The sequence below is a fragment of the Desmodus rotundus genome, chromosome 10, assembly GCF_022682495.2.
Source record: "Desmodus rotundus isolate HL8 chromosome 10, HLdesRot8A.1, whole genome shotgun sequence".
NCBI lineage: Eukaryota > Metazoa > Chordata > Mammalia > Chiroptera > Phyllostomidae > Desmodus > Desmodus rotundus.
In genome coordinates, this window is record NC_071396.1 from 44069288 (window position 1) to 44092463 (window position 23176).

Here is a 23176-nt window from a genome sequence, read left to right on the forward strand (position 1 = left end):
GGGATGCAGGTTCGATCGATCTCCAGTCAGGGCACATGGAAGAAGCAGCCAGTGAGTGCGCGCATGAGTAAGTGGGACGACAAGTTGATGTCCTCCCTCCATCCCCTGTCCTCTAAAATCAACTTAAAAAAATTTTAAAAACTTAAAGTATATATTCTAATGTTTCGAGAGGAGGACAGGAAGTGGGTAGGAAATGATTTTAGAATTGTAAGGCATTAGAAAGAAGGACAAGATTAGTTCTGGTGGAAATTGGACATGAAATTAAATGTTTATTTTTTATACTTGTGTGAGAGCATTTTTCCTAGTATACAGTACGAACGTTTTATGTGAAATTGTAAGGCTAGGAGGGAACGAAATGAATCATGTCTGTTGAGAGACTTCTTACTAGGAAAATTACCCAATGTGTATAGAGAGTGGAGAGAACCGCCCCCCCCCCCCGCCCCCACGTGGGCAGCGCCAGCTTCCACAGTTACTGCTGGGACCCACTGTTCCCCTGACCCCTCTCCACTGGAGAATCTAAAGCACACCCAGGCATCCCATTTGACCCCAGGACATTCCAGTGTGCATCTCTAGGGTTTAAGTAGCTCTAGTAGGGCATCACTGGCATACAGTAAGTGGCACATATTTAAAGCGCACAATTTGATAAGTTTGGACATAGGTCCGTGAAACCACCACAATCGAGGTGGTGGACATACCCACCCACTCCCAAAAGTTTTCAGGTCCCTCTGTAATCCCGCTCCTCCTCACCCCTCCCCACTTCCCCAGGCAGCCGCCGCTGTGCTTTCTGTCCTGTGGAGTAGTTTGCATTTCCTGTAAAGGGAATTCTGTGTGGTGTGGGCCTCTTCGTGCAGTTTCTTTCACTCAGCATAATTGTTTTGAGATTCATCCACGTTGTAGTGTATGTATCAATAGTTCATTTATTTTTATCGCTGAGCCAAGAACTTTTGAAAAAGAAAACTGCGGTATTATTATATACCTCAGAGTAAATTTAAAGTGGTTCCTAATATCATCTACCATCAAGTCAGGTTTTAAATGTCCCCGTTGTCCTGTAAATAAGTGTGTGTTTACAACTCATCTGTTGGCACGAGGATGCAGACGTGTTCAGAGTGGCACTTCCTTTTCGTACCTCTCCCACTTGCACCTACTCCGGGTAGTCCGTTCGTTGTCTCTCATGGTGACTCTAACCATGATGGCGGGCAGTTCTGTAGAAGTGTCACGGCAGGGGGCGTTTCCCTGGATCCCCTTCACCCTAACACAGCTGTTCCTCTTGGTGTACCTTTATAGTTCTTGACCTTATGCAGAATAAGAGTTAATATTTCCAGGATGGCAAGAATTATCCAGTCTTCATAAAGTTCCCTGTAAAGAATAAAGTGTTTCCAGGAAAGTCGGGGGCGCTGCTGCTGACAGCAGGGCACAGGGCAGAGCACGGCATGTGTGTGTGTGTGTGTGTGTGTGTGTGTGTGTGTGTGTGTGTGTGTGTGTTCGTGTGTTCGTTCGTCCGTCCGTCCGTCCGTCCGTCCGCCGCCTAAGGCCGACTCTGGGATTCCCCTCCTTTGCCCAGGATTTCAGTCTGGTGTCTCCGACCCTTCACCCAGCACACCAAGAAAGTGTGCTGTCCTCTGTGTGTACCGGGAAGAGCACATTTTTGTGTTTCAAAATATTTAATCATATTTAGCGCCAGGGCTTTGGATTCCTTAAGAATGTGATAACAAGTCTAGGGAACACCTTGGCCTGTCTGGATCCCGTCCCTTCGACCTTCTCTGCCACCTTACAGCGCTGACAGCCCTTTGTTTTTACCTTCAGTCTCTTCTCTCTTACTGGATCTGCCTCATCAGAAATTAAGCATCATCAAGTCTGTCGTGTCTTCAAGGGAAAAAACTCAGTCTGACCTCATTTCCTCTTATCCCCTCAGCTCCCGCCATCTGTCTCCCGGCCCAGAAGGCCAGACTTTTCCAGGGCTCCGTGTTTGCTCTCTCCAGTTCCGAACCCCCGACATCCCCCGACACCCCCCAGCCCTCTGCTGCCCTCACTGCTGCTGCTGCCGCCGCCAACACTGTGCTCACTACGGTGCTGGCGTCCAGTGTGCCGTGTCCAGGGGCGTGTCTCCGTCTGCGGTCGCGCTGCCTCCCTCCATGACACTTTGAAGACACACCTGATTCTCCTCCTGACTGCAGGGTGTCTCTTTTGGCCTCCTTCAGTGGTTTTTTCCCCTCCACCCAACCTTAATGGGCTCCTGTCTGCACTTCTAGGAAGTCTCCTGAACCTGAGGCTGTATTGTGCTGGCGGCTGGCAGTTTCTCACCCCCAGGTTGATCCTTTCTTGATAACTTCGCTTGGATCTCACGGGTCCCTCAGATTCAGTCTTAAACTGCGTGTGCATCTTCCTAGAGCCCGGTCCTCTTCCAGGATTGTCCGGCCCAGCGAATTGTACACATGCTGCTCAGATCTGAAATCTGGGCCTCTCTTCTGTTTCCCTCAATTCCCGACTCCAGCCAACGATCCAGTGCTGTTTATTTTTCCACAGAACAACTCTCAGATCTCTCCACTCCTTCCCATCTCTGCTGTTGGTTGGACCCAATCTCCTTCCACCAGCGTTGTAATGAATTCTCTGTTGGCCCCTCCTCCCCAGCTTTCTCCTGGCAGCTGCTGTGGAGTAGCCTTTTAAAACCGGCCAGACCATTGCCCTGCTTTAAGAGCTGTGCTCCATCCAGCCTTCTGGAAGGAAGGGCTGAACGCTTCCACCTTTGTACCTTAAAGTCAAAGTGAGACTGGAGGGCATGAAGAAACCTTCCAATACGAAAAGGGAAGTGTGACTCCTGACTCAGTAAAGTTCAAGTTAGATTCATAAATTAATTACCTAACATAATCATTATGATACAAGTCTTTCTGCCCTTTGCTTTTCAGTGTGAGCAGTCTGTTTGTATCAGTTTAGTCACCTGCTTTTGAACATCCTCAGCACTGAGAATGTTTATATGTTATTTATGAATGTGTATCAGTACCCCTCTTTCACAAGCGTATCGACTCACAGTCATATCCGTTCATTCTTTCAAACAGTTCAGGGGGAGGGAAGGGGGTGGCCAGAGCGCACCACGGTGACTCCTCTCTGCCTGTGTCTTCCTGCTCTCACGCAGTGACCAGAGCAAATCGCTTAACGTGGAGAAGTGGGCTGAGCGTAGCCTTCTGCTTAGCCCAACACCCTCTTTCAGAGGCAGTGATGCTCGTGTGTGTCCCCAGGGCAAGGGGTGACCAGGCTTCCAGTGGCCCGGAAGTAGGTATTACTCTGAAATATGCCCTTGCCCACGGCGCTCAGGAAGGCTTTGGGGAAAGTGCAGTCTGGCCGACACCAGTGTGGGATTCTGCGGCAGCCAGGCTCCAGGGCAGTGAGCATGCATGTGGGCTTCTGAAGTTAATGCGCGCCTGCTGGCTTTTGCAGCGTTGTCGAAAACCACGTGCTAATCCCAGAGGGCTCTCACCTGGGTCTGTCTGGGTAAGTTTTCAGGGTTTAGCAGGATCTTACCAACATTTCAGGAGATGGAGACAAAGAAATATTATGTTGAAAGGCAACCTAATCCAACAAGTTCATACGTATTTGCCTTAGTTTTGAGGCAAACTGCAATTTCAGGAGGAGGCTGATGCAAGGGAAAGTAAACAGGCTGAGTGAGCTGCTGGTAGAGCTCTGAGCCCGCAGGCCGCCCCCACCCCCCACCCCGGTGAGAGCCCTGAGTCTGAGGACTGGAGAACCGGGGCTGCTGTAGTGTCACTGGGCAGCTGTCCTCACAGCAAGCACGAGACAGAACGGTGCGCTCAGACCACAGTGCGTTCTTCCCTAGTAATAACGGTTACTGGTGATAACTGGACGTTTGTCTTATTTTTTTTTTAAAGTACAACTTAAATGGTTATTATATTAGTATGATGGTGGCCAAAGCTAGACCAAATCATCCATTTTAAGGTCTAAAGAACCTATAATTTTGCTTCAGTCATTTTTTAAAAATATATTTATTGATAATGCTATTACAGTTTTCCCACCTCTCCCCCTTCACTCCACTCCATCCTGCCCACGCCCTCCCTCCCACATTCCCCCCCTATAGTTCATGTCCATGGATCGTACTTATAAGTTCTTTGGCTTCTACATTTCCTATACTATTCTTACCCTCCCCCCGTCTATTTTCTACCTGTCATTTATGCTACTTATTCTCTGTACTTTCCCCCCTCTCTCCCCCTCCCACTCCCCTATTGACAACCCTCATGTTCTAGTTGTTTGCCTAGTTTGCTCTCGTTTTTGTTTTATGTGTGGCCGTTAATAACTGTGTTTGCTGTCATTTTTACTGTTCCTATTTTTGATCTTCTTTTTCTTAGGTAACTCCCTTTAACATTTCATATAATAAGGGCTTGGTGATGATGAACTCCTTTAACTTGACCTTATCTGAGAAGCACTTTATCTTCCCTTCCATTCTAAGTGATAGCTTTGCTGGATACAGTAATCTTGGATGTAGGTCCTTGCGTTTAATCTTGGGTAATGTAATTATGATGTGCCTTGGTGTGTTCCTCCTTGGGTCCAGCTTCTTTGGGACTCTCTGAGCTCCCTGAACTTCCTGGAAGTCTATTTCCTTTGCCAGACTGGGGAAGTTCTCCTTCATTATTTGTTCAAAGAAGTTTTCAATTTTTTGTTCTTCCTCTTCTCCTTCTGGCACCCCTATAATTCGGATGTTGGAACGTTTCAAGGCGTCCGGGAGGTTCCTAAGCCTCTCCTCATTTTTCCAAGTTCTTGTTTCTTCATTCTTTTCTGGTTGGATGTTTGTTTCTTCCTTCTGGTCCATACCATTGATTTGAGTCCCAGTTTCCTTCTCATCACTATTGGTTCCCTGTACATTTTCCTTTGTTTCTCTTGGCATAGGCTTAATTTTTTCATCTGTTTTTCGAACAGATTCAACCAAGTCTGTGAGCATATTGATAACCAGTGCTTTGAACTGTGCATCTGATAGGTTGGCTATCTCTTCGTCGCTTAGTTGTATTTTTTCTGGAGCTTTGAAGTGTTCTGTCATTTGGGCCATTTTTTTTTTGTTTGTCTGTCTGTCTTGGCGTGTCTGTTACTTTAAGGGGCGGAGCCTTAGGTGTTCACCGGGGCTGGGTAAAGCTGGTCACTGTGCTGTGACGCTGTACGTGGGGGAGGGGCCGAGAGGGAGCAATGGCGCCCGCCTCACTCTCCTCCGGATTTCAATCTTTCACTCCGATACCCACAATCAAACTGGGCCCCTCTGGTGCTGGTTCCCGAGTGGGTGGGCCTGTGCACACTCTAGGCCCCTGTGGGTCTCTCCAACAACCTCTCCTGTGAGGCTGGGAGTCTCTCCTGCTGCCGCCCCAACCCCCAGGGGCGCTTTCAGTCAGAGGTTTGAGGCTTTATTTCCCTGAGCTGGAGCCCTGGGTTGCGCGGTCTGCTTCGCTGCTCTGCCTGCCCCACTCTCTGCCACTCTGAGTCCGGCCCTCTGGGTTTATCTGTGCAAATGTGGGGCCGCAGGGTCTGCTAGTGCTCGGACTGCCTGCGCCATTTGTCCCACACTCCGCCAGTCTCAGTCCCGCCACAGCCACGCGAGTCCTCTCCACCCCGGTGCCCGTCTCCGCCCCTCCTACCAGTCTGGATGAATGTTTATTTTCTATTTCCTTGGTGTTGGTCCCCCTTGCTGTTCGATTTTCTGTCAGTTCTGGTTGTGCGAGGAGGCGCAGTGTGTCTACCTACGCCGCCATCTTGGTTCTCCCATTTGGGCTTTTTTTTTTTGGTCTTGGTGCACCTGTTATGTAAAGGGGCGGGGTAATGCTGGTCGCTGCGCTGTGATGCTGTACTTGGGGGAGGGGCCGAGAGGGAGCAGTGGCGCTTACTCCACTCTGCCGGCGCTACCCACAATCAAACTGATCCCCTCTGGTGCTGGTTCCCGAGTGGGTGGGCTTGTGCACACCCTAGGCCCCTGTGTGTCTCTCCAACGACCTCTCCTGTGAGGCTGGGAGTTTCTCCCGCTGCCGCCTCAACCCGCATGGGTGTTTTCACTCAGAGGTTTGAGGCTTTATTTCCCCGTGCTGGAGCCCTGGGTTGCTCCCCCGCCGTTAGTCTGGATTTATCTATGCGCGAATGTGGGGCCGGGCGGTCTCCTAGTGGTCGCACTGCCTGCCCCATTCTTCCACAATCGGCCAGTCTCTGGGTCCGGCCACATTGCCACGAATCCTGTCTGCCCCTCCTACCGGTCTGGGTGAATGTTTCTTCTTTATGTCCTTGGTTGTTGGACTTCCGTGTGCAGTTCGATTTTCTGTCAGTTCTGGTTTTTTGTTTTTAAATTGTTGTTATTCTCCTTTTGGTTGTGTGAGGAGGCGCAGTGTGTCTACCTACGCCTCCATCTTGGTTTTTTCTCCTCACCAGTCATTTTTTGTGCGTATATCCTCTTGGGGGTTTTATCATAGGATGTAATTGTGGTAGTCCAAGATTCGGGTAATTTTGTGTCCTGGGAAAATTTATCATATTATTGAACAAAGTCATTCGTCCAATCAGAGTAAGTTTTTTGTTAACAAGATCATTTTCTCAACACGTTGTTCTCATGTTTCAGAAGCGGCGGCGTCGGATTGACCGAAGTATGATCGGAGAGCCGACGAACTTTGTGCACACGGCTCACGTGGGATCGGGAGACCTGTTCAGTGGGATGAATTCGGTAAGCATGTTGGAGCGTGCGGGTGGGGCCTTGGGCATAGTGACAGGAGACCTGCCTCACAGGTGTGTCGTCAGTGTTACGTGATGCTAGATGACTGTCCACCTTGACTACATACGTAACGTCAGCACGAAGAGAATAAAGGGAACAGTGAAATACTGATCTACCATCTAATCTGCCGGGTTATGTACGCATTTCTGGTTTTGGTACTAAACTCTTCATAGGTACCTTTCTCCTGAATGCATACCTTAAGGGATTTGACAGTAAACTAGGAAGAACAAGAGTAAAAAACATGTCTTTTATAGAAATATCAGTGAATTTTAGACTAGACTTTAGATTTAATCAGCTGAAGTCTTTTATTCCTTAATTGTACCTAAGAGGAAAATGGAGTGCCATCCAGTAGAAGTGTCAGGAAAGGAGGATGCACCCTGAAACAAGCCACTAAGTACTGAGGGCCTGTTCCCCCAGTATCTTAAATACCCAACTATTAAATGATCGCTGTAGCGTTTAGAACCCGGGAGTCAGGCGGCTTTTATAAACAAAATTATGGTGCATTCTGTATACTCAGTTACTGGACAGTGTTGAAAGGTTTAACAAGAGAACAGATTTTTAAAACAGGTAGGTGAGTATCCTGGATAGGCAGTCAGGTTTGTCGGTTCAGTTACTGGTAAGCAAAGGAATGATGGCATTTGTATCTTCTGTGACAGGAAACAGCTTGCTCCTTTCAGATCTGTAGGACAGGTACTTTGTGTTCCACTCAGCGGCTGCTGTGAGTACAGAGCAGTGGCTGTCTCTGGGATAACGTGGTCTGAAAAGACTAAGTGGGCCCCCAGGACTTGTTAATACAGTTATTAAATGGTTTCAGACTCATTATACGTGATCAGTTTTAGTGTCTTATCAACAGATGTCTTCCTCACTTCAGGATTTTTAAAACTCTTGACTGTATAGTACAAAGTAAATGTTTAGTTCATGATACTTATTTTTAAAATCTTGCTTATGCACAGTTCAGAATTTCCTTTTAAGTTTCTCATCTGGCATTTCGTGTTCATGGAAAGCCTCCCATTGCTGTGTGGAGCTCTGCTGCTCGCCACCCGTGTCGGTAGACTGCGGTCTGTCCCTTGCAGGGCTCCTTGTCCAGCTGAGATAGGCGCAGGGGCAGCTGGCCCAGGGCGGGGGTGGGTGGGAGTGGGGGGCGTTGCACCTGCAGTCTCCTCGCAGCACCCTCTGCCTGCTGAGGTGGAGTTTTCATGCTGTTTACAACTAAGAAAGCTTTTTGTAGTCATTGCTTATGTTAATTGTTTCACTAGTTGGCTGCTGTCTCTAAAGCCACATGCAGTGCACCCCCCGGCCTGCCAACCCCAATCTGAGCTCTCGTTAGGCCAGGTATTGTGAAATCTGTCTCCTGAACTCTCGCTGATAGTTCTAACATGCAGGAGGCTGATTGGGTGAGAAAGTTCTTTTCTCCTGTGCAGTAACGGTGCATATGAGCCAAAACCACAGACAGGCTGTTTATCCAAGGAAATACGTAAGAACTGAGCAGCTAGACTTAGGACCAGGCTGTGGATGCCTGTGAAGCAGCCACACAGGTTACCGGACGGTCAGATGAGTTGCAGTTTCTCCCCTACCTACACTGTTGTTCCCAGGACTACCTTTCGTACTAACGTCTTGCTAGCAAGGGCTTTGTGACCCTTTTTACAATATAGCCCTAGTGTGTTTGAATACTGTGTGTCACCCTAATACACTCAACCCACATGCTTCATGAAGAACTCACTTTTGCAGGGAAAAAATGTACATGCATCATGCAAAAATGTCGAGATTGCTTTTACACAGACCTATGATGTCTGTGAAAGCCGACGTGCAGAAGGCGCTCCGACTCCTGTCGCTCCACCCCTCTGCTCCCAGACCGTGTCTGGCTGGCCCAGCACGGCTGCAGTGGCGAGGACACACTGAGAGCATGTCACCGTCTGCAGACAGCTCTGTGCCTTGGTTTTAGCAAAGAAAGAAAGTGGCCTGGGCTTTATGTATCTCAGTCTGTCAGAACACAGCCCTGTGGCACAGCACGCATGGAGATGGTCATGTTAAGTATCTCACCGACAGGAAGCCGCACACAGAGTGTGTGGAGTGCTCAGCAGAGTCGCAACTGTAGAAATCTGGACCAGAGTCCAAGGCTTTGGATTCTTAGACTCCTAGTTTGTCACACTGTATTAAGACTGTATCAACTATGTAAATGTTACTACATGGACTTTTAAAATTTATCTTTGGCTGGTCCACCTTTATACTTATTTTTATTTTTTGATTGTTAATAAGTAACCAAGGTGATCACATATGTGAGATGGATGTGAATTAAGATACTTAAGGTTGAGAAACTGAGGTTGATTTGTATACTTTTGACTTATTTTGAAATGTTACCAAGGGCCTTCTGAATTACCAACATGATTTTTTTATATTTGGGAAGCAGAGAAGGTGGGGGAGTTGTGGCGAAACATTTTAATTACTAGCTTCGGCATTGGCTGTCACACTTAGAAAAATTCAAATCTTTAAAAATTTTATTGTCTATTTTAAAATTTTGTCTTTAAAAATCTATTTTTATAGATTTTCCTATAAAAAAGTAGCCAAAACATGGAGACAAGAATCGCTTAGTTGCACTGGCCTTTAATTCCTGACTTTTGTCTTGTTCCAGGTCAGCTCCATTCAGAACCAGATGCAGTCCAAGGGGGGCTACGGGGGCGGCATGTCTGCTGGCATGCAGATGCAGCTTGTGGACACGAAGGCGGGATAGCCCCTCCAGTGAGTCCGCCAGCAGCTGGCCCACTCGTTAGGCCTCGGGGTGTCGCAGGGGTGGGAAGAGGTACAGCTGACCCTTGACCATGGGTTTGGACCACACAGGTCCACTTGTACACAGACTTTTGTTGTAAATACTGTAAATGTATCTTCTCTTCCTTAATAACAAATTTCTTTTCTCTGGCTAACTTACTGTAAGAATACAGTACATAATAATACACACAACTGCACAGTGTACCGTTAAGGCTTCTGGTCAACAGTAGGTTGTTAGTAGTTAAGTTTTGGGGAAGTCAAAAAGTGGGAAGTCAAAAGTTAAAGATTTTTGACTGTGCCAGAGGGTCGGGGCGGGGTTAGTGCCCCAACCCCAATGTTGTTCAAGGGTCAACTGTGTTTTGTTCTCTTTTTTTAAATGGTGAACAAAAGCAGAAACACTTTCACTTGGCTGGGTGCTTCAGGTGATGGTCACAGGCCCCGCTGCAGGCCAGGCGTTCGCTTCAGGGGGTTCTTTTCCTCGCGCGGAATTTTAAATGCATTGAGACAGCTGGTTGGGGAGGCTTGGCCTGGGATTCTGGGGACAAGGTTCCATTTTTGTGTCCTTTGAACAAGAGTAGATTGTTATTTCGAGTGTTGGTGCCGCACAGAATGCTGTGTGTAGTGAAGTAATTTTATATTAGCGCCTGCTATTGAGAAACCTTTCATAATCAACTTTTGAAAAGTATGAATCCCTTAAAGTGTGAAATAACTTGGATTTTTCTTTTGGTTTTGTAGGTCATTGTGAATTTGTTTCCTTTTTAATTCCTTTTTTTTTTTTTTTTTTGTCGTGATTGCTTTTCTTTTCAAATACAAAAAAGAAGTGTGATGGTGTCGCGTCCCTCCTGTTGTGATTCCTCCAGCGAGACGTCACGGCCCCATGGGAGCGCCGCTGTCAGTGTCCCCTGCCTTCCCCTCGGCGGGCGCGTGCCCTTGGACTCACGGACATAGTTCTTTACAGCGTGGCTTCAATTTAAATTTTTATCAACATGGGTCTGACCTTAGCATGATCTTTGTGTGAATGCTAGCACTATTTTGCATTTTTTCATTTTGAATAGCTCTCTCCACCTGCCTTATGATTTTATTGGTAAGCAAGGACCTATTAGCTGTACTTTGTCACCTTTATGTGTATTTTGGATGGTGTGAGACCCACAAGCACAGTGATTGTTTCTAGTCATTGGACCTTCGGCAGAGTAGCTGTCTGCATGCTTTCTGACGTGGCTGCGTGTGGGAGCCCCTGGGCCGGGGATGCTGCTATAGACAGAGGTTAGCCAGGTCACACCCGTGCCCAGAAAAGGTAACGTGCAGCTTGTTAGAAATGACCTTTTGGTCTAGTTAGTTAGCATTATAGTAAAAGGAGAGCTTGCATTCATAAGGCCTTCCTTCTGTTGTAAATGTTCACTCTATTTATTTTGGGAGCAAGGACCCGGGAGTGAGAGCAGGCGTGGTCGGACGCTCTCCCCCTGCGCTCAGTCTGTTCCCACGTGTCTCGAGTGTGTGTTAGTGTCCTGGTAGCCAGTAGCAGCAGTTTGCTGACCTTCTGGCCTTGGCCTTCCATACTCAGCATATTTTGGGGTGGTGGGGGCGGCCCAGAGCAGCTCACTGCCCCTGAAAACAGTCTCTCTGGTGACTATGGAGTAGGTGAGAAAAACCTGTGCTTCAGTTCCCAAATCTGTGTGTTCTTCAACCAGTTAGTGGCCTGCATTCTTGTGAACATGTAACTTCCATGTCCACGTCAGCCCCCTCTGACTACATGTGGTTGGTTAACATTTCATGAAGCAGACGGGGGGCCTCTTCGAAAACAGAGTGCGAATAAGGAATTAGAAAAATGATCACTTTTAATTACCTTTAAAAAAAATTCCCTTAGTCCCAAGTTCTTGTGAAAAGGTAACTGAATAAATACTAGGTTTGTGTAGGCAAAGCACGAGAGCACTGCTCCCGGGTTCTTTGGAATTCGGCTTGTGCAGCGCGGGCGGCTCCAGGTCCCTCAGTCCTTGTACTTCTGCAAGTGTGAGCCTCCCACAGGGAGAGAATCTGTCAAGGAAAAACATTTATGCTTAGTAGTAAAAACAGGCATGTTGCAGCTTAATAACTTCGAAACTTTAATCTCTCTGGTGTCATTAATTCGCTGTGTGGGTGCTGCGTTCTGGAATCCGCTGGAGAGCAAGTTTGCACCATCGCCCTGCTCGGCCAGCCGCCTGCCGGGACACTGCTGTGCGCCGTGCCGGCTCTTTAACCCACGGACTGGATTTTCTTCAGTGTCAGCACTGGTGCCATTTAGTCTACTTCTACTTTGTCTTTAAAAACTAGTACAATTTTTATACCTGTTGTATAATTCCTGGGCCAACCATACTGCGGTCCATGGTCCCTCTCATGATTTGCTTGTATTTTCCCATCACTCTTCGCTGCTTCTCCAAGGACCAAATGCTCGGCCTGTGCTGGAGCGTGTCTCCGTGGTAACCCGAAGGCTGCGCTGTGCAGCCCCACGGACTTGACAGGCACAAGTGGGCACAGGCTAAGGAAGGTGCCAGTACATTCAAGAAAATTACCAAAAATTCTAAGATCCTAACTTTGGACACAGATCTTTCAGGAAAGCTTGACGATGTGTGAGCGTGTGGAGGCAGTGGCTTCCCCACACACACAGGTGGGGTTGTGAGTCTCGGGAAGTCGTTTGGGCCCCATGGCAATGCCTCTCGTCTTAAAAATTGAAGCTAATTAAATAAATAGGATACACTGTTAATACCGTATTGAAATACATGCTAACAACTGTTAAACAAGGGAAATGGAACGAAGGTTTACCAGTGACACGGAGTCTGTCGTCAGTGACCTGCATCTGAGCACAGGTGCTCCCCGACATGCAGAGCGCAGGAACAGCGACCCCAGCCCAGCGTTGTCCGTGGGCCTTCAAAGATACTTTGAGAGTGTATTAGCTTTCATTTTGTTGTTAAATTATAGCAGCTTCATTATAGAGCAAGTTTGCCTTGATGTTGTTTAAAATGACCTGCTCAGCGCCCAAAAGATAAAATTGACATATTTTTATAATATAAGCATACTTTTTTTGTACATTGTGTTCATTCTTGAATAAAATGAGTTCAGTGTTGGCTTGTAGATATTAAAAAGAAAGTATTGATTCAATAAATGTTTCCTTTCAATCCTGGTTTGGTTTTTCTTTTCTTTCAGTTTAGCTTTTTTTCTAAGGAATTACGTACCAGAATTCCCTTAGAGCACTTTTGTAGCATTCTTACATTTTCCGTTAATAGTAAGGCCATGCAGAAATAATCTATCATTTTTCTCTTTTAAAGACAAATTTCTAAACTTGTAATCCCTTAACCTTAGCAACATGTGCTTAGTCAAAATGAGCCTTAAAAGTTTGGAAATAGGACTTGTTATTGAAACATCCCTTTTCTCCAAATTCTCATTGCCTAGCAACGTCACAGACGATTGTTAACAAAGGAAAGGACTTAGATACCTATTCAGTTTTCCATGCTCAGGCATATACATGTAGGATTTAAGTAAGTTAAAGGGAAGAGTTCTTAGCCGTACTGTCCACAGTTCAAGTGTTAAACAGCCTCATGGAGCTATTGGCTCCCCCATCGGACAGCTGTGGAATGTTTCTGTCATCGTAGAAGGCTCGGGCAGGTTCACGTTCGTCCCTGAAATAGTTCAGGACAGTGGTTCCCCATCAAGGGCAATTCTGCCCCTAGGGAACATTTGGCGGTGTCTGGAGATGCTGTTGGTCCTCACAGCTTGAGGGGAGGGGTGCAGACAGGCACTGGTGGATGCAGAAACCAGGGGGACTGCTCACTACCACAGCCCCCAGCAAAGACCCTCCCAGCCCCAGCAGCCATGGTTTTCAAGGAAAGAAGGGCTACCTGCTCACCGAATGCATCCGGTCAGGTGGGCAGGTGTGTCTGTAGCGTGAGAACTGCTGCACAATATTCTGAAAGAGAAAAGATGATGAGAAAAATATTGGAGGAATATCTCAAAAAGTGTTGATAATTTTAGTCCTTGCCTCATGGCCCAAAGACTTGAAAAGGAAATTGGGTTAAGATGATTTTTCTTGTAAGATTAGAAATGCTGAGAAAAGAGGGTAACTGAAGAAACTCATGTTTATGTATCAGGAACTTGATTCTGGGCACGTTTTCCGAGGACGCGCATAGAATGTGGATGGAAGGGCTGGTCACATAGGCACAGAAAGTAGGACCAAGCTATAAAAATAGTGTCAGTCTGGAATTTGCTAAAACTTACGAAAATGCAAAAAACATATAGGCAAGAAGGAAATTATATCCTCTCGTTAAAATAGGCTTTTAGCAGACTGGAAAGAAAACTGAAATTTTACCTTCAGTTTATTGTCTCCATCCAGAATGGTCCAGCAAGAGAAGAACTTAAAGCATTAAATGACTCATGTTAATCTGACATTTTATATTTTGGCACCTTAACTTGTTTAAGTTCTTATGATGTTTCCAGACTACGCAGTTTGGGGGGGGGGTGTTTAAAATTTTTTTATTGTTATTCAATTATAGTTGTATGCCTTTTCTCCCCATCCCTCCACCCCACCCCTCAGTTTTGTGTTTAAGTGCTTTCCACCAGCTACACACAACCCCGTTCATCACCATCTCTGAAGTTTGCTACCTGGCCTGCCTCTGCTGCCAAGGAGAACAACAGTTTTATTAGGAAGAAGTTACTTCTGGGTAAGAAGACCCGCGTGTTTGACCTGGGCCCTCACAGCAGTTGCTGAGGGTGGTGGCCTCGATGGAAGACAGGACGATTTCAGGCTCACTAGGAGGTCAGAGCAGGAGAAAGTCTGGCTCTAACCCCCAATTTTCTCTCCTAAATCCAAGCTCCAGAGTTCCTGAGCTTTGACAGCTCCCTGAATCCCGTGTGCTCAGTAGCTTAGACTCGTGCGCGCACAGCCAGCCTGCCTCGGGGGCCCAGACAGGATTCCTAGGTTACCGTCACTCCTTGGAGGGAGTAGCAAGGAAAAGACACCTTCAAAGCTTCGCCCTTTTCTTAATATTAGTCTTAATTCCATCCATCTATAAGCATATTCAGCCTTTGTGTGCCTGTGCCTTTCAGATGTTTGGACTGAATCCTTCGCCTCAGACCTGGCTCTGTGCTGTGAGCGCCCACGGGCCTGCCGCCGCAGCAGGGGTGCGTGGCGGGATCCTGCTGGGTGCAGCGTGCTTGGGCAGTGTTGGAAACAGTTTAGTTGCTGTTTCTGAGTTTCTTTAAAATCAATTATTTTACTTTTCAGAAGCAACCCAAAGAGTAGGGAGAAAAAAAAATCACTACTGCTGCTTGTCGCAGCCACCCAGATTCAGAATTCCAAACAGAGCAGTTTCTGCATTGAAAGCCTTTGTAGTTGCCTGAAACACCAAATTTTTCTGTAGGTTTTGCTTCAATTTTCGCTGCTTGGAAAGTGTTTTAGACTTTTTGGTTTGTTGTAACGAAATACCACAGAAAGAGTTACCCTCAGTCACAGCTTTGGGAGGCCGGAGTGTGAAATCAGAGCTCCGGCTGGTCAGGCGGGGCCACCGACCTGCTGCACCCTGGCCCCCTGGCCCGAGGGGCTGTGCCCACTGTGGACCTGCTTCCGGAGGCTCTCCTCTCACTTCTGACTGTTCCACGCGTGAATCAGGGGCTCGGGTTGCAGCCTAAACTCTGGGGGACAGAAGTCTAAATGGATAGGAGACGAGGACAGTCCCTCATAGACGCTGCCACACTGTGTGCAATGGAGCTGAGGCCACAGTCTACCGGGATCAGCCACTGCCACAACCCAGGGACAGGCAGGCAGTCCTCCCTCCCTCCCGCCCTCCCTCTTGCCAGCCTGAGGTTCCTGAAGGAAACTACCGTGACATGAAAACATTTTAGAAAAAAATCACTGTTAAGTCACACAAGAGATGAGAAGTTAAGAGGAAATGGAGGATTCTGGTGGTCCAGATTTGCTAAAACTTGTAAAAAATTTTCTTTTACAAAAAGCAAGGAAAATGCTCTGAAAAAACAAAATCACTTCATTGTGTTTTGAAATTTCAAAAACTTGTTTTTCACATTTATACGTTCACACTTCACAGCTTTCAAATGACATTTTGCCTTAAGACCTGAGTATTCAGCTGTGGGAAATGACATTACTCCTCTGATTATCCCTCCTGCTCCTGAGGATTCCCTGGTTTCCCAGCAGCAGCAGTGACGGCGAGGTCTAGAGCGCTCCCCTCAAACTTCCGAGACAGATATTCCCTTGAACTAGTGTCCTGTCTACAGCCAAACTCCAGTGAGGTGGCAGAAGATGATCAGACTTCAAGGAATCACTTTTCCACCCATGCTACCTGGAAACACTTCAGAGTACACTCTGCAAGGAAAAAGTAGACTAGTTGTGTAATTAAAAGAAATCTCAGGATGTCTGGTCTGAAGCAACCTGGAAAGCAATCTACCTAAATTAGAGCAAATGAGATTTTAAGGAAACTGGTTACAAGAAAATAGTTAAAGGGGTACCACTGAATAGCTGGAAGATCTATGCCCCACAAAATTTTTACCCAGCACCGCTCACTGGGGGTATAGCAGTGAACAAAATTCCTCTGTCCATGGAGCTTTCAACCTGGTGGTGTGGGTGCGAGACAGTAAATTAAGCCAAACCAGAAAATGCTGAGCGCTCCGGGCAGACTGCTGGGGATGTGGTGGGAAGTTAGAACTGAAGTTACGACGTGGTTTTTGAGTGACTGACGACATACCCCAAGCTCCTGGAACAGGGTCAGCCAGGCAAATAATATTTTTTGAATGAAATTTAGTAAAATAGAACATTGTCATTTAAGAGGAAGTTTTAGCGACAAATAATTATTTAAGAGCTTATAACATTTTGGTTGTACAGTGAATTATAGGTAATTACAATATTCCAGTTTTTAAAAACAGCATGAATTATAGTCACAGAACAATGTAAATTTTAGAAAAGGTGACAAAACTCAGAAGGCACTGTAGCAGGAAAGAAACGGAGGAGAGTAAAAGGGCTAATTTCTGTACAAACCAGGAGTTCGTGAAGTACCAGGCACACGCTAAAAACTATCCCGCACCCGGCCGGGTCGCTCAGAGCATCGCCCTGATGCACCACGGTTGCAGGTTCAATCCCCAGTCAGGGCACAGACAGGAACCAACCAATGAATGCATAAATGAGTGGAACAACAAATCGATCTCAAAAAAAAAAAAAAAAAAAAATTAAAACCAATCTTTTAAAGTTATAAAAATATTGGAAATGGAAATATAAAAATTTAACCATAACTGCTTTGAAGGAAAGACAAGTCTATTAGAAGCTTCATCTTTTATGGTATAAAATCATTTGTAAAATTCTAAGTTGGTAAATCAAGGAATGAAAATATATTTACCATATATATGTAAAGGAGGTAACCCTTAGCGAATTCAAAATGCAAATAACTCCAAGTAGTTACCCTTAGCACACAGGTGGCAAACACGGGGCCCGCACGCTGACTCTGGCCCTGCACCTTGTTTTATCCGGCCCAGCACCTTGTTCCCACCCGGCTGCAGCGCAGAGCTCTGCCTCTAGTTAACACAACATGACCTGATACACGGAAGCCCTAGAGGTGAGCCACCTGCCCACAGCTGGAACCCGTGAACCTGGCGAGCCACAGGGCACAAGGTCACACAAAACCCAGAGGTTTCTCTACACTAACAATGAGCAATCTGGAGAATTAAGAAAACAATTCTATTTACAACGGCATCAAAAAGAATACAATACTTAGGCAGAAGACTTGTCCACTGAAAGACGTAAAACAATCAGTGAAAGAAATTAAAGGCAAGTAAATGGAAAGACACTGTGTGTTCATGGGTTGGGAGACTTAATATTAAGATGTCGGTACATCCAAGGGGATCCACAGATTTGACACAATCGCTACCAAGATCCCAGTGGCCTTGGGTTTCTGTTTTTGTTTTTGTTTTTCAGATACAGAAAAATACATCCTATCATTCACATGGAATCTCAACGGACCCTGAAGAGCCAAAATAATCTTGAAAGAGACCAATGTTGTAGGTACCATACTTGATTTCAAAATATTATCTATAGTAATTAAAACAGTGTGGTACCAGCACAGAAAAAGGACATACAGACCAATGGAATAGAACAGAGAGCCCAGAAATAAACTCTGTGTGTGGTCCATCAAGAGCTGGATGAAAAAATAAAGTAAGCTATACACAGGATCCTAGCCTGCCTGTAAAAAGAACACTCCGCCACACGCCACAAAATAGATGACCCTTAAGGACAGACATCACGAGTGAAACAAGGCAGTTACAAAAAGACAAATCCTGTGTGATTCCCTTATGTGATGTATTTAAAGTAGCCAAATTCAGAGACAAAGTCAAAAGACAGGCCAGATGAACTCACGTAAAGGCAATGGCAGAGAGGGGAAGTAAAGAGAAGGGAAATACCAAGGAGAGTGTGACATTCACCGCCTGGCCAGCGTACACTGCCTCAGACTGGACGTGGGTACCAGGTGAGAAACGCAAGTCTGACCCACCGCTGACGTGCTTTGCTTTGGAATTCCTATCTGAGTGCCTACGGGGAGAAACTGTAACAGACCACCGGTGCCAACGCTGCCAGCAGAAACGATGCCTTCAGGATTCAGACCTTGTTAAAAAGCACATGAGAACATGACCGTCCCCAGAACCAGAAGCCCCAAGAGGCCAGGTCCAAAGCTCAGGCTGTTCCCCACACAACTGCCCAGCACCTCGGTACGGAGGTGTGCTCGCTCCTCCGGCTGCAGGAGCCCCTGCACAGACTGGCAGCACCGGCAAGGTGGCATGGTGCTGCACACAAGCACCCCCGCCGGGCCTGGCACGTGGCAGGGACTTACGGAATAAGCGAATCCTGGGATGCATGGGAAAACCAGGTGGCGTTTTCAATAGAAGCCTCAGGCATCACACACATGGCCAGAGACAGGTCTTGACACACACTCCCTGCAAGGAGCACCACACCCAGGAGTGACGAGGACACGGGGCTTTCCTGGCAAGGTGGCACTGAGCAAGGGGAAAACCCAGCGCAGCCCCAGACAGTCATTCGGGAAGCCAGCGTGCGGCAAACCACCCGCTCGGCGAGGACTGAGCAAACTGGAGGAAGCTCCAGACCTGGATTTGTAGGGGCGGGCAGCTCTGTTCCTCCCCGGTGTTGGCTCCTTCCTTCCTGCGCTCGTAGTGAGCTCCTCGGAGTCTCTCCCGTGTCAGTGGTCTCTGGCAGCTCTCAGCTACAACGCAGAACCAGAGAACACAGGTTCCTGTCTAGTTCAAGGCTGCTTCCAGGCAAGTTCCTCAAGTACTAGTAAGCGAAAAACGGAAGCACAGGCTTCTGGTAAAACAGGTGGTAAAAACAGTAACAAATTGATCCTGAACTCTTCTTCCGTCTTAAGAAGTAAACACAGAAAGTAGAACTTGCGGTAAAGCTTCAATTATTAGTTCATTCATTACACATTTTAGTTCCAGACAGCCAAGGCACCTCAGAGACCCCGCCTGGGTCGGAGGCTGGGGGGTGGGAAGGGCAGCCCAGTGGTGTCCCAGCTGGGGCAGCATGGGGATGGGACAATGGGACGCAGGAGGGAGGGGTGAGGACACGGTTGGCATACGCCAGTCATGCCCAGGCCTGGGCTGTGCTCATCTCCCAGTTTCACAGGTGCCAGGGCAGACTCCCTGCTCAAGATTCAACGGCCGGTAACTGGGCCTCTACGTCTCGAAGTGTGTGAGGAGTGTCCTGGGTCACACGGGGTCGCACCCCGACCTAAACGCTGGGAATTCCAGGGAAGGCCTCACAGGGCTCAAGTCTGGGGGGCAGGTGACTGGCAGGGGTTGGGAAGGAATAGCTGACATAGAAAAGGGAGTTGCGGGGGCGGGGGGGAGGGGCTTGCTACAAGACAAGGGAGGGCAGGTGCACTTGTGGGCAGAATGCAGAGCTAGGGGGAAGAACCAGGGAGAAGGTCACATTGGCCGGCTGCCTGCCAGCGTCCCTCCTGCAGGAGGCCAGCCTCCCACGTGTGGAGACAGCAGGCGGAACAGATACTTGTTGGACTAAACCGCTCTGCCGGACTTGCAGCCTGCCAGCCCTGGCACGGGGCCGGGGAGCACGCCTGGCTCTGAAGCCTCGAACCCTCTGCCCGTCGGGAGCCTGGGCCAAACACTACAGTTCAAGCCCCGGAGACCTGTGAGGACGCTCTGCTCTTTAGACCAGACGGTGTAGGCAGGGTGAACCAATGCGAAGTATTTTTCTGATTATAAAGTAAAAATTATTGAAAAGAAAATAAGCAGTAGCCCAGAATGCCTAGAACCACCTAGCAGCTGCCCGACCCCGAGGTCCAGCCCCTGTGGTTGGGCTGGTGGCGGCGGTGGGGGGTTGGGGTGCGAGGGATGCCTCCGGCGGTCAGAGGCCAGAGAGGACGGTCGGTGTTCTGCTCCCAGCAGTGTGTCCACCACACGGGATCCCGGAACTGCCACCCACCCCCTCGGGACCCAGACCTTCAGTCGGAGCCCCACGCCTGTCCCTGCACACGCCTCCTGCAACAGTGCGCTCTGTGGCTCCGCTCTGCCTCGCGAAGGAAGCCTCGGGTAGGATTTAAGGGTCTAACCTTGGATGAGCGAAACCACTCTTCAGAGCGGTGAGCGCCTTAGCCCGATGCAGTGCTTGACAAGCTGGGTGAACGCCCGAGGTCAGGTTACCCCGTGAAGCTTTGCCCCCGCTGCAGCCCCAGTGCTGACTGGCGGTTCGCTGTCCCCCACGGAGGCAACACAGGAACGACCTGGAGTTCGGGTTTTACTGGCGTGTGCAGCAGCCCGGCCTCCCGAGCTGAGCCCTCCCTCGCTGCCTGCAGGTTTTCCCGGCTGCCCTTCTGGCGGCAACTCACCACAAAACATTTCATTTGTTCATCTTTCCTGGAGCGGTTTTCGGCATTAGAAAAATTGTGGTAAATACACAGATGTAAATTTACCAACTCAGCTGTTTTTAGAGGTACATTATTTCATACGTTCACATCGCTGTGCCACCAATCCCCAGAATCTCTTCATCCCGCAAAACTGCAACGCGGGCACTCACTCAACACCTCCCGCCCCGCCCCTCCATTCCTGCAGCGTGGGAGCGCGGCTCTGGACGCCTCACTAGCGACGTCGGGCAGTCCGTCCTGTTCCTGCGCGCGTCACTGAGCTTGTCACTGAGCTTGTCTGTTCTCGAGGTTCACCCTGTTGCAGCCAGTGTCAGAATCTCTCTCCCCGTTAAGGTGAGCAGTTTCCCATTTATGTACACACCCCTTTATCCATCTGGGTGTCTGCGGATGGGCACTCAGCGGCTCCCAGCCCTCGACTCCCGGGAATAGGGCGCAGTGGACGTGGGTGCACACGCGACCTCTGGGAGGCTCTGTGCTCAGTTCTCCTGGGGACACACCCAGACGGGGACTGCTGGGTCAACGGCGGCACCGCTGGTGTTCCACTGCGGTGGCACACACTACATCCACACCAGCGTACAGGGCTCCAGCCTCTGCACCCTGCCGACCCTTGGTTTTTCCCTCCTTTTGTTTTCTTCTTGATAGTAGGCATCTTAGTGGATATGAGGTGCTATCTCATGGTGGTTTTGATTTGAATTTCCCTCACGCTTAGTGATGGGGAGCAATTTTTTATGTGCTTACTGGCCATCTCTCTGTCTTGAGGACGTGTCTATTCATGTTCTTTGGCCACTTTTTAAATTGTGGGTTTTTGCTGTTATTTTACAACTTAAAGTAAATCTTTTTGAAATATATTTCTACTATTCTAGCATATATTTTCAAGAATGAAAATATAAAACATACACTCGGCTCTCCTAACAAGAGAACAGACGTTCTGGAGGCCCTCTCGATGACAATATTGTCGCCATGAGCAAATTCGGAAACTGAACTTGCAGAGGACGCATCTAGTCCCACAGACGTGGCGTTTGTCCAGCGACGTGTCCCGAGACACCTGCAGGGCAGCCTGGCGCTGCCCCTCGCTGCTCTGTGAGCGGCTGGTGCCTTTCGGTCTCCAGGTTCCTTCCCCCCAGGCCGTCTTCACCACGCTGTTACTGAGAAGATGCTCCCTGCTAGTGGTCCGCTCGCATTCCAGATTTGGGCTTCTGGTGACTTTCAACTTGGACAAGGCAGCTCTGAGTCTCACCAACAAGCCCAGACTCTAACTTCAGTGCATTTTCTCTGTGGAGTAATTTTAGATTTTGGAGTGTCCTGATTGCATTTCAAACCGCTGAGGCTGCCAGAATAATGACCACTAGATAAAGGAGTCTGGCCGGCCGAGACTATACAGGGCAAAGATAATCCTAGGACAGGAGAGGACATGGAAGATTCAAGGAAGCAAACGACAGAGGTGTGAAGAGGGAGCGTGGGGAAGAAGAAAAAGCACACAGCCATGAAGGCAGTGACCACAGAGCCCGTGACGACCAAGCACTTCCTGGGGGGCTGGGCTTTTGCCCAGGCCGACACACGTGTGGACTCTCCCCACCCCCACAGCGACAGCAAAGGTAAGACAGGCTACTGTTGCTCACCTGTGTGAGGACGGGGGACTAGGGCTCAGGGAAGGTACACCCTGCCCCAAGGTCACACTGTTAACAAACAAAGTTATCTGTTGCTGTAGAGCAACACCGCACCTTCTCACAGGGCTGTAGTCAGCTGGGCTACAGTCTTCTCCGGAGGCCTAGCTACGGGAGCAGCCCACGCGGGCTGCGGCCAGAATTCACTTCCTGCGGGACTCGGGCTGAGGTTGGAGAACTGAGGGCTCTGGCTTCTCGCTGACTGTTGGCTGAAGAAATATCTGCATCGGCACGTTCCCTCAGCATTATTCACTATCGCCAAGATTTGGCAACAGCCTTAAGAGACCGTCAACAGATGAACGGATAAGAAAATGTGGCACAAAGACGGGAATATGAGTCACATTAAAAAAGAAAAAAATCCTGTCACTTGCAGCAGCATGGAGGAGCCCCGAGGACACCGTGCTAAGTGAAGGCAGGCAGGCACAACGGGGCCTCGCAGTGTGACGTCACCACAGGAGGGGTCTGGTGGCTGCCAAGCGGGGGAGGGGGCGAAATGGGGACATGGCGGTGGCAATTCAGTTACGTGGGATGAGTGAGTTCTAGAGCGACTGCGTGCCACGGCGACTCTAGTTAAGACCACAGTGTTCACTTTGAACTTGCGGACGGAGCTGAGACTGAGTGTTCTCACCGCACACAAGTTGTAACTGTGAGGCACTAAGTGAATTAGCTTGACTGTGGTAATGGTTTCACAGCTGCACATCGCTGCACCCCAGGCTCCTGGGTCGAAAGCCTAATCCCGGGGGTGATGGTATGAAGAGGTGGGGCCTCTGGAGGTGACAGGCACGAAGGTGGCGCCTGCAGGAACAGCGTTAGTGCCCTAATGGAAGAGGTCAGAGCGGGAGCACCGCTGTGAATCGGGAGATAGGCCCTCACCAGACAAGACTGCATCAGCCGACATCGTGATCCTGGACTCCCAGCCTTTGGAACTGGGACACATACATTTCTGTTGTTTACAAAACAGTCTGTGCTGTTTTGTTACAGTGGCCTGAATGGACAAAGAGATATACTTGAAAAATATACAATTTTATTTGTCCACTCCACCTTAATAAAATAGGAAAAGACAAAAAACACCTATCACTTAAAAATAAATCTTC

The 23176-nt window shown here is 48.4% G+C and overlaps 2 protein-coding genes across 11 annotated transcripts in view; one reads left to right on the forward strand and one right to left on the reverse strand.

Annotated features, from left to right (window-relative positions):
* Positions 1-11532, forward strand: part of CDC42SE2 (CDC42 small effector 2) — a 91758-nt gene extending 80226 nt beyond the window's left edge. For 3 of the 4 annotated variants that reach the window (XM_053912202.2, XM_053912204.2, XM_071219486.1), the window contains 3 exons: positions 6590-6691; positions 9369-9475; positions 10321-11532. In XM_053912202.2, coding sequence (XP_053768177.1) covers positions 6590-6691; positions 9369-9467 — 201 coding nt within the window. In that variant the 3' untranslated portion in view covers positions 9468-9475; positions 10321-11532. Of the gene's footprint in view, positions 1-6589; positions 6692-9368; positions 9476-10237 lie in introns of all 4 variants that reach the window. The other variant, XM_053912203.2, reaches the window with a different exon arrangement.
* Positions 11533-12423: 891 nt separating this feature from the next.
* The window catches only part of RAPGEF6 (Rap guanine nucleotide exchange factor 6), a 187858-nt gene continuing 177105 nt past the window's right edge, over positions 12424-23176 (reverse strand). For 5 of the 7 annotated variants that reach the window (XM_053912195.2, XM_053912196.2, XM_053912192.2 and 2 more), the window contains one exon: positions 12424-13439. The gene's annotated coding sequence lies outside the window, so the exon portion shown is untranslated. Of the gene's footprint in view, positions 13440-18622; positions 18739-23176 lie in introns of all 7 variants that reach the window. The other 2 variants (XM_053912193.2, XM_053912194.2) reach the window with 2 other exon arrangements.